This window comes from Corvus kubaryi, unplaced genomic scaffold (assembly GCF_017639235.1).
Source record: "Corvus kubaryi isolate FWS band 111438036 unplaced genomic scaffold, C.kubaryi_AGA036_p1.0 37272, whole genome shotgun sequence".
In the NCBI taxonomy this organism is placed as follows: Eukaryota; Metazoa; Chordata; class Aves; order Passeriformes; family Corvidae; genus Corvus; species Corvus kubaryi.
The window spans coordinates 2,233,700-2,249,323 of record NW_024581084.1 but is presented as its reverse complement, the minus strand read 5'-3'; the positions used below and the strand labels follow the sequence as shown (position 1 = coordinate 2,249,323).

At 63.1% G+C, this 15,624-nt stretch overlaps 2 protein-coding genes across 3 annotated transcripts in view; both read right to left on the bottom strand.

The window, feature by feature from the left end:
* Positions 1-227: 227 nt before the first annotated feature.
* Positions 228-4,253, bottom strand: TEPSIN (TEPSIN adaptor related protein complex 4 accessory protein). Of its 2 annotated transcripts, none has more exons than XM_042025547.1 (13): positions 4,151-4,253; positions 3,863-3,935; positions 3,524-3,615; positions 3,337-3,430; positions 3,121-3,188; positions 2,945-3,023; positions 2,762-2,833; positions 2,366-2,566; positions 2,109-2,280; positions 1,758-1,874; positions 1,549-1,627; positions 1,333-1,467; positions 228-1,061 (listed from the first exon to the last, which is right to left on the bottom strand). In XM_042025547.1, exons 1-13 carry the CDS (start codon positions 4,190-4,192, stop codon positions 603-605), a joined length of 1,683 nt encoding a protein of 560 aa, XP_041881481.1. In that variant the 5' UTR covers positions 4,193-4,253; the 3' UTR covers positions 228-602. The 2 variants fall into 2 exon arrangements, with proteins under 2 accessions (XP_041881481.1, XP_041881482.1); XM_042025548.1 differs by having other exon boundaries at positions 1,758-1,871.
* An 872-nt stretch (positions 4,254-5,125) lies between these two features.
* The window catches only part of SLC38A10 (solute carrier family 38 member 10), a 30,704-nt gene continuing 20,205 nt past the window's right edge, over positions 5,126-15,624 (bottom strand). Inside the window, exons 12-16 of the mRNA XM_042025541.1 lie at positions 10,514-10,684; positions 9,755-10,216; positions 9,130-9,225; positions 8,319-8,498; positions 5,126-8,035 (exon numbers count right to left, since the gene is read on the bottom strand). Of these exons, the coding sequence (XP_041881475.1) occupies positions 6,888-8,035; positions 8,319-8,498; positions 9,130-9,225; positions 9,755-10,216; positions 10,514-10,684 (2,057 nt within the window). The 3' untranslated portion in view covers positions 5,126-6,887. The remainder of the gene's footprint in view (positions 8,036-8,318; positions 8,499-9,129; positions 9,226-9,754; positions 10,217-10,513; positions 10,685-15,624) is intronic.

Below are 15,624 nucleotides of genomic sequence, written 5' to 3'. Positions count from 1 at the left end.
ATGGGAAAAAGTGGAGCTGTTAGGGGGTTCTGGGGTAAGGGGAGAGCTGGGAGGAAGAGGGGAAACCATGGGGCTACTAGAGGGGCCGTGGGGTGGGGGAGAACAGTGGGGTAGGGGGAAAGCTGTGGGGCTGTTGGGCGGCCATGGGGCTATAGGAAAATGTGGGGCTGCGGGCCAGGAGGAGCCATGGGCCAGGCTCCATCAGCGGCGCAGGAAGAAGCCACACATTCCCAGACCCGAGTGGGGGTTTACTGGTGGGTCCCGGCCCCATGGGGACAGTGCCTTCTCCCACCCCACACCCCCACAGAGCCCAGGCTGGAGCTGGGGGCCACCCAAGAGCGCTCATGGCCGTGCTGGGGTCCCCAAAGCACCCCCAGCTCAGTCCCAGCGGGTCCCACACCCCCGTCCGGCTCAGAGGAGCAAGAGGTCGTACCCCTCTGCCTGCCCTGGAACACCACAGACAGCAAGAGGGGCATTGTCCCCTGATGGAAGCCCTGGCCCCTGCGGCCATTTCACAGCCCGTGTCCCCCTGAGGCACCAGGACAGCGCAGGCCCCGCAGGGAGGGGGGCACAGCCCCCCAGCCCCCGGGGCCCGACAGCAGCTACATGTTGAGGAAGGCGAAGGCCGATGGCTGCCGGGTGCCCTCCATGTCCGACGCCCCATCTTGGGGCTGGGACGGCGTCTGTGGCTCCGCTGGTGGCGAGTGTGGCCGGAGCACCGCGCCGGGACAGGCCACCAGCTCCATGCCGGCGAACAGGGACAGGCTGGGGGCCGCCGTGTGCCCTGCCAGCCTGCTCCCCCCGTCCTGCTCGCAGGGACAGGCCGGCACCGCGGCCCCGGGCTGCCCGGGGGGCTCCGATCCCACCCCCGGCTCCTCAGCGGGGGCCGTGGGGGCCGCAGGGGTCGGGGCCGGGCTCAGGGGGGTCAGGAAGCTCTCGTGCGCCAGGGCCGGGATGTCCACGAGCAGGTCCTCGGCCGAGCCCACCGAGGGGGCTGAGGGCGGGCGTGGGGCCCTCGGGGAGGGCTGGGCCCGGCACAGGGCCTCGAACTGCCGCAGCATCTGGGACAGGGGATGGGCGGAGTGAGGGCGGCTCGGGAAAGGGGCTTGGCCCTGGCACCTTTTCCCAGGCAGAGGGACTGTCCCCAGTGTCCCCTCCCAGGGCTCAGAGGGAGCATCACCCCACCCAGGCTCCCCGCTCCTGGGAAAGATCCCACCCCTCTGGGACATACACGCAGCCATTCCCAAGAGCTGTGTGTCCCCCAAGGGCTGTCAAACCCATCCCAGGAGCCCCCACCCTGGGGATTGGGCACAGGGCTGTCCCCAGAGTCACCTTTGTTGCTCGGTTGGCCACAGGCCCAGGGCTGCCTTGGCTGAGGTGCTGCAGGCGCTGCCGGGTCATGGTGAAGATCTGCTCCGGGGAGAGCAGGTCGGAGCAGCCGAGGGCAGAGATGGCACACATGGACCTCTGTGGGAGCAGGGAGCGTGGCTGAGCCAGGCAGGCCCCCAAACATCCCCCAGCCCTCCCCGGGGAGCCCCCTGTGCTCACCATGCGGACGCTGTCACTGGGATCCTCCAGCGCCCGGCCAAGCAGCTCCAGCACCACCTCACAGTTCAGGAGCCCACACCTGCACGGGGATGGGGGTCACCGCAGCCCCTTCCCATCCCGGGGGTGCAGGCCCAGGTAGCCAGGGAAGGACTCAGGTTGCCCCCCAGAAGCCCCCACAGCCCCAAAGAGCACCTGCCTCCATCACTTACTCCTTGAGGAAGTGCTGAGCTTCCTCCCTGGTGAGGAAGACCCTGGCCCCGCGCATCAGTCCCGACACCAGGCTCAGCTCCCGCCGGCAGTCACCCGGGCTGTCAGCGTCCACCCTGCTGGGGACACACCTCGTGGGGGCAGGGGCCACTTGCTTACTCCTGCTGGGGGCCCTGCACAGCCCCCGACAGACAGGGACCCCCACCCAGAGCAGCTCTGCCCGCCCATGCCCGGCAGGACGAACATCCCAGGAGGCACACACTCTGGATTAGCAGTGTGGAAACAAGGGCAGCGCACCTGGGGACGCACCTGGGACAGTCCCAGGGCAGGGGAGCCCCCCGGGCCCCTCTCACCTGTCAGCCCCGTGGCTCAGCTCCCGGCTGGCCCCAGAGCGGCTGTCGCTGCCGGATTTGCTGCCGGAGTCCGAGGTGCGGCTCCGCTCGTTGCCCTGCGAGGATTCCCGGGAGCTGTGCCCGCTGTCCGCCTCCTCCCAGCCACCCCCGGCCAGCCCCGGCTGGTGGCTCACTGCAGGGACAGTGGTGCTGAGCTGAAACCCCCCAGAACGGGTGGGGACCCCCCAGATTGCCCTGGCTGCTCCGGCAGGACCCACCTCGGCATCCGCGTGGCGTGGGAGGAGCCGGGGGTGGCATGGCCGGGCTGCTGGCTGGGGATGGGGCTCGGACAGGCTCGTAGGTGTCCTCGGGGAGGTCCCCACGGAGCCGCTGGGGCCCCCCCGGCGCCGGGAGCACGGCCTGGGCCACGGCTTCGGCTGCTCGCTGGAGGCTGCTCAGCAGGGCCTCCCCTGTGGAAGCTGCGAGGGGCTGGGATGTTGGGAGAATTCCGGGAGCCCAGCCCCATGGGGATCACCCCAACACTGGGCTCCAGGCTGGGAAAGGGGGGGGGAGGGAACTCTGGCAGCTCAGAGGACAAGGCACAGAGTGACCCCCATGGCCCTGCCCCAGCTCCCAGTGGGAAAGGACTCAGTGAGGGCCCGGCCAGGACTCACCGGAGCCGCTTTTGTCACTGCTGAAGCCGAATCCCTGCAGGGAGCCACAGGGGCTGGGGCTGGAGCCCATCCCTGGGGGAGAAACAGGGAATGTCAGAGGGAGCACAGGCACTCAGGGTTCCCCTTTCCTGCTGTTTCCCTGCCCCCCTGACCGAGGGCCCGTCCCGGGGGGGCTGCGCTCACCGGCAGGGGCCGGGGGCGGGGCGGGCAGTGCCAGGGGCTGCGGCAGCGGCGCATCTGAGAACAGAATGGTGGCCAAATCCTGCGGGATTGAGAGAGAGAGGAGTGTGGGCAGCGCTGGGAACCCTGGAGTCCCCAGAGGAGGGGGCTGGGGGCTGCCCTGTCCCTCCAGCACCCACCTGTGCGGCAGCCCGCACCTTCTGGTTCAAGCTGTTGCCGTGGAGGGGGTCTGGGGGCCCGGAGAACACTGCAGACACACAGAGGGGAGCATGGGGGATGCTCCCAGGTGGGGTAGGACCCTGCTCCTGGCACAGCCCCCGCAGCAGGAGCCCTTCTGAGGTCTCCAGCCCTCCATGGGGCTGTTCCTGCTCTCCCAAGTGCCCCCAGCCCATTACCCGCGGCCTCTCGGATGAAGTTGGCGTTCCTCTTCAGCTGTAGGACGAACTGGGGGGAGCCCTGGGAGCAGGTGTGCAGCAGGATCTTCAGCACCTGGCTCGGGGGACAAGGACAAGTCACAGCTGCCCTCCCTGGAGCGGGGGGTTCCATCCCATCACCCGCCCAGTGCTCCCAGCACGGACCCACCTTCAACTTGACGTGGCAGGAGCTGCTCTGCAGCCGTGTGAGGAGATGCTCCAGCAGGCACTGGCTGCTCCCGGGGGACTCGTGGGAGATCTCTAGGGACGGGTTAGGGATCCAGCCGGGACCGGAGGGCACCAGCAGCCCCCCGAGTGCCAGGAATTCAGCCCCTCCACAGGGTCCCAGCCAGGGCCCATAGTACCACGGCTGCCCACAACCAGCCCCGCAGACCTCCAGCGCCCACCACGGCCTGGAGCAGCCCCGGGGAACTCCCCCTGTCCCGGGATCCCCTCCCTGCCCGGGGAAACTCCTGCCCGGGGCCCCTGCCGGCTCCCCGAAGGATACTGGCAATCTCCTCGAACAGGTACCCAGGGCAGGGGGTGTCGTCGTCGGCTGTGCCCCTCAGCAACACCGGCAGCTGGAGGAGGAGGGGGCGGCGTGAGAGGGGGCGGACCCGACCCGGACCCCGGTGGCGGGGACTGGACCGAGGCCCAGGGGCAGGCCCGGCCCCGTCAGGGCTGTGTGAGGCCGCTGTAGGAGCCCGTGGGGGGGTGCAGCGATGACGTCGCGGGTGGGCAGTGACGCCACGCCCCCTGCAGCCCCCTCCCACCCCCCAAGACCCCCCGTCCGTACCCGGCTCAGGAAACTCAGCCGGTCCCGCAGCGGAGCCGCCATGACACTGCCGGCACCGGCCCTGCCCGGCCCCTCAGCGGCGTCAGGGCACCGCCCCCCGGAAGCTGTTCTGCACCAATCAGAGGGCGAGGTTCTGCCGCTCAACCAATCATCGGCGAGAGGGGGCGGGGATCCAGCCGGAAGGGCCCCACGGGATTGACGCCCGAAGGAGGCGGGAAGTAAACAACCGGCATTTCCGCCAATCAGAGCCGCCCGTGCCGAGCGGCCAATCAGAAGCGGCTCGGTTCGAGGAGCTACCGCCCAATAGAAGAGCGCGGCGTGTGACGAGCGGGGCGGGCAGCCAATCGCGGCCGCCCGGGCATGGCGGCGCCCGTGCGGTGAGGCGATGTCGGGGCGCGGTGTGTGGCTGCGGGCGCGGGCGCGGCTGCGGCGCTTCCCGGCGGCGCTGGCGGCCTGCGGGGACCAGGTGGGGCCGGGGGGCGCAGGGCGGCTGCAGGGGCCGGCTCCGGGGTCGGCTCCGGGGTCGGCGGGTCCCGGCGGCCCCCGCTCCCGTCCCGTGTGATTCCCGCAGGCCGCGGCCTACGGGCGGTGCGTGGCGGCGGCGGCGGCCGGGCCGGCGGAGCTGCGGCGGGACGCGTGCCTGGAGGAGTTCCAGGCGCTGCGGGAATGCTTCGCTCGGGCGGTACGTCTCTGTCCCAGTCCCCGTCCCAGATCCGATCCCGCTGCCGGCGGAGGGGGGCGTCCAAGGCGTGTCCTGACCGCGGCTCTTTGCAGGCAAAGGCGACACCGAAGTGACCCCGGAGCCGCCCCCGCCTGGAGACGTTCGGGGGTAATAAAACCCTCAAACCCACCGGTTTGTCCTCAAATGACGGAGCCCCCGCGGCCTCCCCGGCTGCCACCCGCTCCCCGGCTCCAGCCCCGGGCTGGGTGAGGGTCACAGATCGATTTTTATTTATTAAAAAAGAGGAATTCAGATCAGAATGCTTCAGCTTATTTTATTGATGGGCTCAGCCCGCGCTCCGGGCTTTCCCTCCCAGCGTTCCACCCGCCCCGGGGGAGCCGTTCCCGGCGGGACAAGGCAGCTCCCGCCAGCTTCCAGCCCAGCTCGGGGTGCCCACGCCATTCCCACGAGCAGGAATGTCAGGAGCATCTTTGGTCCCTCATGTTCACACGGAGAACAACAAACAGGCGGGTCTGACCCCGCGGGGCAGGAGCCGGCGGCAAAGGGGATGAAGGAGCCGATCGGGCTCTGGCTCCCTCTCACTTCAGGAAGGCTGCTTGGTGCCACAGCCCGGATCCATCTCCCCAGGGCAGACCTGGAGCCGAGCTCCAGAGCCCATCCCTGCCTCTTGGAGTGGCTCCGGGGCTCTCGGCCGTGGTGCTTGTGCTTGACGACAGCGTTAATGGAGAAGCTCGTTGGGATGTTCAGGGGGTTTAAGGCCACAGTGTTCCAGGGGCTCTTCCCAAAGGACTCCCGAGGCCGCTTCCCTGTGGCTCTGGGTTGTGACATCGTGGGAGCACCAGGCAGGGGCAGTCCCACCCTGTCCCAGCTCTGCAGGGTCCCACTGGACACAGACTCGAGGTCGCCAAAGACATTTGGAGGTCGGGAAATAAAACCCACCACAGTGATGAGGTCTGAGGGCTCCAGGCTGGAAATTCTCAGCCCGTCTAGGGAGAGCTTTGGGACTGGATTCCGTACATTCACCGGTCAGGATGTAAAAACACAAAACCCAAAAAACCCACGGGATGAATCACTGGGAGCCTGAAACAACACAGAGCTCTTGGGGAAGCTCTTCCCTTCCTCACTCACCAAACAAATTTCCAGAGGTGGAGCAGGGAGCTGTCTGGATGCAGAACAGGGTGGGGGGAGGCTGGGAAGAGCACACGGAACACAGGAAGAGGTAGGTGTGCATGAGCCGAGCCCCTGGATCCACCTGGCTCTGCCACGTTTGTTCCCAAACTACTCACCTCCAGCAGAAGAATCAAGCTGGGTTGGGAAGGGTCGGGGGGGAAGTTGAGCTTCTTAAAGCACTTTGGAGAGGGGAAGTGGAGCTGGAGAGCACGGAGAGGAGCACCCGGGGAGGGCAGCGAGAGCAGAGCTCCGTGTGATTCCAGTGCGTGGCCAAGAAATCCCATCCCTGGGAGAGAGGCAGCACAACGGCAGGAGTTGTGCCCGGTTAAGGCAGAATTTCTACTAAATGAGGTTCCTAAACCACCACTGTGTCCCAAACACGTGAGGCTCTGCTCCCGATGCAACACTGGAGCATTGGCTCCGCTGGTCCTCAGCTCACGGCTCTCTGGGGTAAAGTCCTTCCCGAGGTGTGGATCCCAGGTCCCCTCGGCACAGCCAGGGCGATGGAGCCCCTTCCCGGTTCTGAGAGGAGTTGGGAGATGGTTGGAGAAGGCAATTTGATATGGATGAGATGCTGGAAAAGGTCCTTGGAGCCCTTGGAGCAGCGGCCTGGCAGGGAGCCGAGGTGGATGGCAGCTCTGGAAGGCAGGGGACAGCAGGAATGTCGCTTCCAGTGTCGCCATCCCCTCGGCCACCCGCAGGCACACGCTGGGGGTGCCGCTGTGGAAGCCCCCAGGATGGTGCTCAGGGATCCAAGGAGATCCTGTGGATCCGAGCGCTGCGTCCAGCAAAGTGCTGCTGGCTTAGATCTCTCCATGCCTGAGCAACGGCCCAAAATCCACTGGTGAGCCTGAGCCTTCCCTGTGGAGCACGGCCACAGCCACGTCATGGGCTCCTGTCCTGTGTCACCTGCTGGATGTGGCGGCTGCGCACCAGGTGCTGTGCGCCCTCGGCCACCCGGCTCAGCCGCGTCTCCAGCGCGCTCCGCAGGTCGTTCACCTTCACATCGGGGAGGGGGTTCAGGCCGATCAGGACCCCCCCGGCTCCCGGGGCAGCCGCCGCCTCCTCCTCCTCCTCCTCCTCCTCCTCCTCCTGGTCGGGAGGCAGCAGGTCCCGTCTCCTGCGGCGCAGGTCCAGGCCCCCCTGCAGCTTCAGGTCCCGGTTGGGTTTGACGTCGCGCTCCGGCTGCTGCGGATCCCCGGGGGTGGCCGCTCTGTTCTCGAGCTTCGGCGCTGGAGCATCCTGAGGGCCGGGTTTCCTGTCGGCGCCGTTGGAGGGACCCCCATCCCCACGGCCCTGCCGGCCCCGCGGCTCCTCCCGGGGATCCTCCTCCTGCCCGTGCCCATGGCCAGGCGGGCCCCGCTGCAGCCCGCCCGCTCCCTCGGCCTCCGCCCCTCTCCGCCGCTCCCGCTCCCGGGGGTGCTGCTCCCTCACTGCCACATTCCTGTTACTGGAAGAGTCCGGCACCACTGCCAGGTCCTTGGGCTCCACCTGACTCAGAGCTTTGGCTTTAAGGTCTATTCCTGAGTCTCTTTCCAAACTCTTTCCTGCTACTCCCTGAACTTTGGCAGCCCCCGGCTGTTCTCTTTGGATGGGAGCTGTAGCTGCTTCCACGGCTTTCAGGAAATTCTTCTTCTCGTGGACATCTCTTCCAGCTTTGGCTTCACGTTCTCCTCCCAAATCCTCTGCCAAGGGCTTTTTCTCCAGGTGATTTCTGGCTGCTGGAACACGCTGGGCATCCCCGTGGAAGGGATCCCGGTTCTCCGCAGGATTCTTAACAGCTCTGTCATTCTCCTGCAGCGGCACCTTCCACTCCTTGGGAGGCACCACAGGAATGTCACGCCTGTGCCCAGCCTCTTCCAGCCTCCCCACAATGTCCCTCTGCTGCTTGGTGGAATCAGGGGGCTGCTGGCCCGGGCGCTGCTCTGTCTGCTCCTTGCTCAGCGGCTTCCCGGCTGTGTCTCCCTTGGCTCCGAGCCCCTCGTCCTCCCTGCTCCTGGACAGGGGCACGGCAGGCTCCGGCTGCGCTTCCGCTGCAGGACAAACCAACATGGAAAAGGGTTTGCTCAGGACATTCCCTTCTCCTGCCACCACATTCTGTGCAACACGAGATGAGGCCACACGGGAGGACGAGCAGAGCTGTGGGGCGTTATCCCTATGCTTGGGGCTGCATCCCCACCTCCGAAGCCAGAAATAGCTGTGCAGTGGACTTTGCCATGTGCCAAAGGAATGCAGATCTCTCCCAGCCTGATTTTAGAGACGCTCTGAGCCCTGAGCACCCCACAGAGGCGTCCTGCTCCCCAGCCATGTCCTTACCTGGCTTTGGCTTCTCCTCTGCCCCCTCCTCCTGCCGCTGCTGGTGGATCTCCTTGTGCTGCTCCTCGATCACCGCCAGCAGCTTTGCCTGCTGGTCCAGGAGCTGCTTGTGCTGCACCTGCTGCTCCTTGATCACCTGCAGCAGCACATTGTGGTCCAGCAGTTTTGCTGGCCCTGCTTCTGGAAAAGGGGAAAAAGAGAGAGGAAATAAAACCTCTGTGACCCAAAGCCCTCAGAAATCATGTCAGCTCTGGATGGGCTGCAGGGGCTCTCCTTGGCAGGAAGATCCGACTCCACAAACCCTGCCAGAAGACAGAGAAGGAAGCTGGAAGAGGATGGCATGAGAGCAAGGGCCTTGCACACAAGTCCAAGCTCAGGCTCCAACCCCCCCTTGCCAGGCAGAGGTTGGAGGGAGGAGCTTAGCCTGAGGAAGGGCTTTGCAGCTCCAGCTCCAACGCCCCAGGGACAGAGCAGCCGGAGCCTTGAGGGGAAGGAGCAGACTGGGCTTTTCCCTGTGATGTCCTCAGGTGTCCCCATGTGCCCCGGCCCACGCCCCTCCCACCATGCTGCTGGAGCAGTTTCACTCCTGTCTCCCTCTTCCCAGGGCTCTGACACCAGGGAGCAGCCGGGCCCAGGTGCCAGCATGATTCAGGTCCCCAAGTAGCCCTGCCAGGTGTGCCAGAGGTGGGACAGGCACCACCTGCTGCCACTGTAGCAGGGACTGTGGCCTCAAGACACTGTCCTGCAAAAGAGAGGGATCCAGGGGGATCCGGGTGCCCCCGTCCCCACACGCTCTGGGACACACGCTCACCCCCCAGCTTGGTCTCCACTTTCTCCTGTTTCTCCTCAGTGTTGCGGTTCTCCAGCGGTTCTGCTCTCTCTGGGAGGGGCAGCTCCTGCTTTTCACCTACAAAGGACGACAGAGCTTTGCTGTCAGTGCAGATGTTCCCTAAAACGCCTCCGCGTCGTCCGGCACCATTTGTATCCAACCCGACGGCTGCGAGGGAAGTAATAAACCCAATATTTAACAATCCCATGCCTGGTGGCAGCGAGCCAGCACTAACTACCTCAGCCAATTAACATGCAAGAACAGCTCTAACTGGCTTTTAGATGGGCACTTGGCAATGTGTTCCCTGTCAAGATCTCCCGGCTCCGTGTCCCCGGTGATTTGGGAGCCGTGCAGGAACAGCACGGCACCTGACATTCTGGCGGGTAGCGAACAACTGTTTGACAGCTCTTGCAGTAGCTGTCAAAGCCACCAGATTCCTCCTTTCCCGCAGCAGCTGCCGGAGGGGCTGTGCACACTCACGTGCTCCACTCGTGGAGTTAAAAGGAAGCACTGGGATGGAGATGGGAATGACCAAATTGTCCCGTCTCCAGGGGGATTACAGGCCCAGAAGAGCTTGCTCAGATGAACTGACGTGGAAGGAGCTTACCAGGGTCTGCTTCCTTCTCCATGGACTTTTCAGCCTCCTCTGCTTTCCTGGGGAGCTGGAGCTGTGACTTGTCCCGGTCAGCAGCCTCGGCGGTGTCACTGTCTGGCACGGCCACCTGTGCCTTGCCTTCCAGCCTGGCTTTCCCTGGCTCCAGATCCTTGTAGGGCGGCCTTCCACCCTGCTGCACCGCTGCCTCCGGGACCTTCTGCAGATTTGGGACGGGCCCGGCAGTCCCTCCCCGCTGCTGGTTCTCGGCAACCACTTCCTTCCCTTGTTTTGGGCCCGGTGCCTCCTTCTGGGACTTCAGCCTGGCTGGCTCCTCCAGCAGATGGTCCTTGGCTCCTCCGGGAGCCACCTTGTTCTCGTTGGATTCCTCCCGCTCCCGCCCCATGTCCACGACCACCTCATCATGTGGGACTGGGGGCTCGTGGCGATGAGCTTCCCCCACAGGCAGGGCAATCCCTGGGTGGACAGGCAGGGTCAGAGGCAGCAGGTTCCCAGTACACCCAGTACACCCAGTACACCCAGCTCCATGCTGCCCTTGTCCAGCCCTGCCTTCTCTCCCTCATCTGGAGGCCACATTCCCAACAAGCCTCCAGAGCATCAGACACTAAATCACCTTCAATCCACCAATACCACCTCGGAAGTGGACTGAGGGGAGGAGGGTAAGGAGCAGAGTTCAGGATCTGTATCTGAAACAGTCCCACAGCTCACACCCCCAGCTCCCAACCCAGCCCCCTTTCCCAGGATCACCTTTACCTTGATCGGGACGGTCCAGCTGCACTTTCTCTTCCACCTTTCCTCTCTCCTCCTCCCTCTTGGCGACCTGCACAGGCACCTTGATCTGTGGCTGCTCCATCTCCTCCTTCTCCTCGGGCACTTTGGGTTTATCACGGTCATCCTCAGGCTCCTCCACCACCGGGTTCTGCTCTGCAAACACCGGATGGGGACAGGGATGAGGTCTGGGATCGGAGAGTCTCCGTGTCTGTCCCAGCCCCCTTCACCCACCCAGCCCAGCCACTGGTTTCCCTCCAGCCTTAGCACGGTGGGGCTGGGGGAGCTTTTGTTCCGGGGTCAGCTGGTGTTTTCCCTGTAGTGGGTTTTCATGGAGCTGCCGGCAGGGAAGCGTGGCTGGGATGGAGCCGGGATGGAGCCGGGATGGAGCCGGCTGCTGCTGCGAGCCAGTGCCACCAGATGGTAGCATCCCCCCGGCTCCCTGCCCCGGACCCCCGGCTCCAGGAGACACCGAGCCGGAATCCAGACCCGGATCCTCCGGCATTGGAAGAGACAGAGCTGGGATCCAGCCCCGGACCCCCCAACACCAGAACCCGAGCTGGGGTCCAGCCCAGTCCCACTCCCCCGCTGCTGTATGCTGTGAAACATCTTAAAACCGCTCTTATTTTGATTTTTCCCCCCTTTTAGTGCCGGAGTGTTCCCACAGCCCTTCAGACGCCTCTCGGAGGAGGGGTGGGGAGGTTTCCTTTTCCCGCAGAAGTTTTGAAGAGGGGGATTAAACAGGCATTAATTAGGAGAAACTCCTGAGGGAGATGGGGGAGTTTCCCCCCACCTTGCCCTCAAAGAGATGGAATGTTTCTGGAAGACACATCCCAGTCAAACCAGTCACTGTGTTCAGCACTGGTATGACCAGCGTATTCCACATGGAATCTTTTGCACATTCCATGGAATGGGAAGGGTCCCTTCCACCCACAGCGTGGCAGAAAACCCACACAGGGAGTGAACTCTTCCTGTGGAGAGCAGCAGAGAAGGAAATCGAATTGTTTCCCAGCAGTGAAGTTGTTCTGCAGATTTTTTTCCATCCAAAAAACTTAAAAAAAAAAATAAATTCTATCCTCTGAAAAAAAAATTCCCGACTCTTCCCCCTTCGCCCTCCCCTGTGTGATTTCCTTTGGGGAATTAATTCTATAAACATCTTTCCATTTTCTCCTCCCCCTCCGCAGGGCTGGTGCGATTTATTACGAGATGAACTCATGGGAAAGAAGGGATTGCCACAACTTTAGCTGCGTGGGCCTTGCCCGAGCTGGGGTGGGGGGGGGGGGTGGGGGGAGAACAACAAAAATTCACAAAAAATTAAGTACAAACTCCTGGCCCAGAGGGATCTGTGCCAGCAGGACCTTGAGCCTCTCCAGAAACCCGGACTCCAGCCCGGAGCTCCACGCCCAGAGGAGGGATGTGTGTGGGGCTGGCCGGCTTTCCACGTTCCTTTGCTTCGGGAATGATGGTGGGAGGCGAAAAGGACTTGGATTTTCTGAGAAATTCAAGTCTAGTACCCAAGGGTCCCCCTCTCCATTGAGGGACTTCCCAGGGTTCAGCAAGTCAGGGCAGGACACTCCTCCTTTTCAGGAAAAACTGGGCTGCAGGAACCAGTGCCCAGCCCTGGCCGGGGGCCCTGGGAAGCGGGAGGCCGAGGCCGGGGAGGGGAACGCTCGGCACGGCTGCGGATGTTCCCAGCTCAATCCTGGCCCCAATGCAAGAAATTATTTACTCTATTGGAGGAAAGTTTGTCATTAATTGGTTCATGGAGGCGGGAGATGGCTCTGGTCGGAGAGGATCGGAGATCCAGAGAACCCCGACACAGACAGGGCTGTTCCCACAGCAGATGGGAACGACGAGCCGAGGCAGCGAGATGATGTTCAAGGGGAAATAAAAAGGAAAGAGGGGGAAATAAAAAGGAAGAGGGGAGGAAATAAGAAGGAAGAAGGGAGGAAGGTTTCCTTGCAGGCAGGAACAGGAGGAGTTAAACCCAGCAGCTCCCCTGCCCAGAGCAGCAGGTGAACCCCCCGCGGGCCCAGGGCAGCCCGAGGGGCCGGGGGAGGCCGCGCTCTGCTCCGGGAGTGTCCCTGGCAGCTTCCATCATAAATCAGGCAGAGGCACGTTCCCCACTCTGCAAACAATGCAGGAAAAGCCCAAAACACAAACAAAACACAAACCTAAAAGTCTCCACACCGCAATAAGGCCAAGCTGCCTCTAAGCCGTCATTTGCTCAGTGGGAGACAAAATTAAGTTCATCATCAGGGCGTGAATTAACAACCTCTTGGGCTGCCTGGAAATCCATCCGGGGCTCCGGGTACTTTGCAGGGAACAGTTTTGCTCAGGCTCTGCCTGTCTTGTTGCCCTCCAGGTCCCTTTGGAGCATCTTCCAGCAACGCTGCGCCTCATCATGTTTTATGAGCGGCCTTGGACTTTACAGGCAAGGCCTGAGAGGCTGTAAAAGCTTTTTGGCTCCCAAGGAGAGGCCGGGGTGTGAGGCAGCACTGGGAGGGTTCGCTCTGACCCCCCGGCTCTCCGGCAGCTCCGCTCACACAAGGGGAAGCCGGGGCGTCCTGCAGCTGATTTGTGTGTGTGCGTGCCTGGGTGTGTTGTGGTTTGCCAACAGCCTCTCTAGGCTGCCATAAAATTTCATGATTAGCAACCTAAAAGCTTCCCTTCTCCCCCCACTCCTGGTTCGGATCGTTGCAATGGTCCCAGGCAGGCACTAAATCCCTCCTCACACGCTTTTCCAGCCTCTCGGAGCCGAAATGTGCCTCCACAGCCCCTGCCCTGGGCCGAGGCAGCAGGATGGGCCCCGCTGTGCTTGCCCCCAATCCAGGGGAGCCTTAGGGACAGCACAGGGAGCTCCGGGACACACCACCCACTCCAGAGCGTCACCCCAGGGCTGACCAGGGACGCGGGGTTCAGGACCTGCTCGTGCCAGTGCAGCTCCAGATCTGCTCAAATTCCTTCATCGCATGATATGGAGCAAGATCCAGGAGCTCCTGCCAAGGAAAACGGAGCCGAACAAGCGGGGCAGAGGGCTGGGGGCAAACGCTGCCCTCGGACGCGCCGAGCACCCGGAGCAGGGCAGGGACAGGCCCTCCCCGGGGAGCCCCCGGCCCAGCTGCGCCTCCAGGAGCCCTCGCTCCCCCCGAAACGGGTCCAGATTTCACAAGGTTATGGAATGGCATCCCTGAAATTAGTTCACAGTTGTCTCCTGACGCACCAGCAGTAAAAACCAACCCAAATTACCAGAGGCTGCTGGTTCCTTTTCTGTGTCACAGGCACTATTAAAAGCTCGCTCGCACAAAGCACCAGGGAGAGCCGCCACGGAGCCAAGCTGTTCCTGCAGCTAAGCAGGATGCAGGAGCCACGTTCCACACATCTCCAGGACTGCTCTGGCCGGGAGTGCCGGCAGGAACCCAGCCTGGCTCGGGCAGGTCGCTTTTAGGGGGCAAGCACACGGATGTGGGGATGGAGGATGCAGGGATGCCACGCACCAAACGCAACCCCAAATTTTGCCCCGATCCATGTAACACAGCCCAGCCCATCCCACAGGACACCGGGATGGCTGGAGCACGGTGCCCGGCACACCGGGAAAAGGGCTCTTGCACAAGGAGCCTGAATCAGGGCTTTGTTACCCAACACTGCACAACGCCAGGGAGAAGATGAAGCAGCAACGATCAAGTAAGGAGCTGAAAAATATTACAAAATCTTAATCCCCCCCGAGACCCTCGAGGGTGCTTTAAATACGGAGAGAAATTGCCTAATTAGCTTTTTTTTTTTTTTTTTAAATGGATAATTGCCTTCCTGAGCTTTCAGAGGCAGCTTAGCAACCTTTTAACAGAGGCGCAGCCGCGGCGCGGAGCGGCAGGACGGGGCTGGAAGGGGTTTTATCCCTTTCCCGAAGAGCTGCTGACAGTAAAACCTCCAGCACCACAGGCTGGGGCTGTAATGGGCACTTGGGTGTCGTTAGGAAAAACACGATTCCGAGGCTGCTGGTCAATACGTGTTCACATAAAAGGCCAATGTTCTAATATTCATAATCCCCAGGCCCACGGGGCAGGGCTTTAATGAAAGTCTCTCCAGTTCTGGGCTCCACAACATCAAAGAGGCCAATAAAACTCCTCTCACACGCTGACAGGCGGGAGGCAGGCGGGGAAGGCAGCGCTGGGGAAAGGCCCTGCAGTTTGCCTTGGATGGGGCAGCTCGGGAAAGGGCACGGAGCAACCCCTGTGCCCAGGGAAGGGGCTGAGCACCCTGTCCCAGAGGCACGGAGGCACCTTGAACCTGGGAGAAGGGGTCTGGAAGAACCCTCCAGCCAAGAAAAGGGCTGGGAGCAGCACCCTCCAGCCAGGAAAGGAGCCTGCAGCACCACCCTGCAGCCAGGGAAGGGGCACAAGGCAGCCCGTGCCCTGGGGAAGGGGCTGAGCACCCACCTGCAGCCCTGAGTGCGGAATACGGCCCATCCGGAGGGCACCCAGGTGCCGGGGGCGGCCCAGCCCGCATCCTGCGCCCCTGGAAGGACAGGATGCAGCTGCTGCGGCGCGTTCCAGGCTCCTGCTCTGCAAAACAAGGCGGGTGAGGACGAGGGGGAGCCGCGGCGGGGGATGAAGGGCACCATTTAACGCCTCTCATTGCTAGTCAAGCCGTCATCCTGCAGAGGCACAGGGAGGCACAGATCCAAGGAACCGCAGCGGCGGCTCTCCCGGGGCAGCCCCATGTCCACCCTGCAGGTCCCTGTCCCCCTTCTCTGCCCGGCTCCATCTCCCCCCTCTTCCTCCTCCCCGGGGATGGAGCCCCCACTGCCAAAGGGACCTCGGGGGACAGCTGAGCTTTCCCTCGGAGCCGCACGGCTCCTCCCTGGGAAGTTTATGACCCGGGAGCACTAAACCCGCCTTCCTCCCGGGTGGGATTATTTAATCCAGCAGCACTCAGAGCTGCTGCCGGCGGGCTCCGGGATCGCTCGGATGATCAGAGCCTGGCATCCCGCTCCGCCGGCCCGGCTCACGCCGAGAAGGGGAGAAGATTCAGCAAACTCCAGCGGACAACGTGCTTTATGGGATTTTTTATTTTCCCAGTCAGAACACGTGTCATTA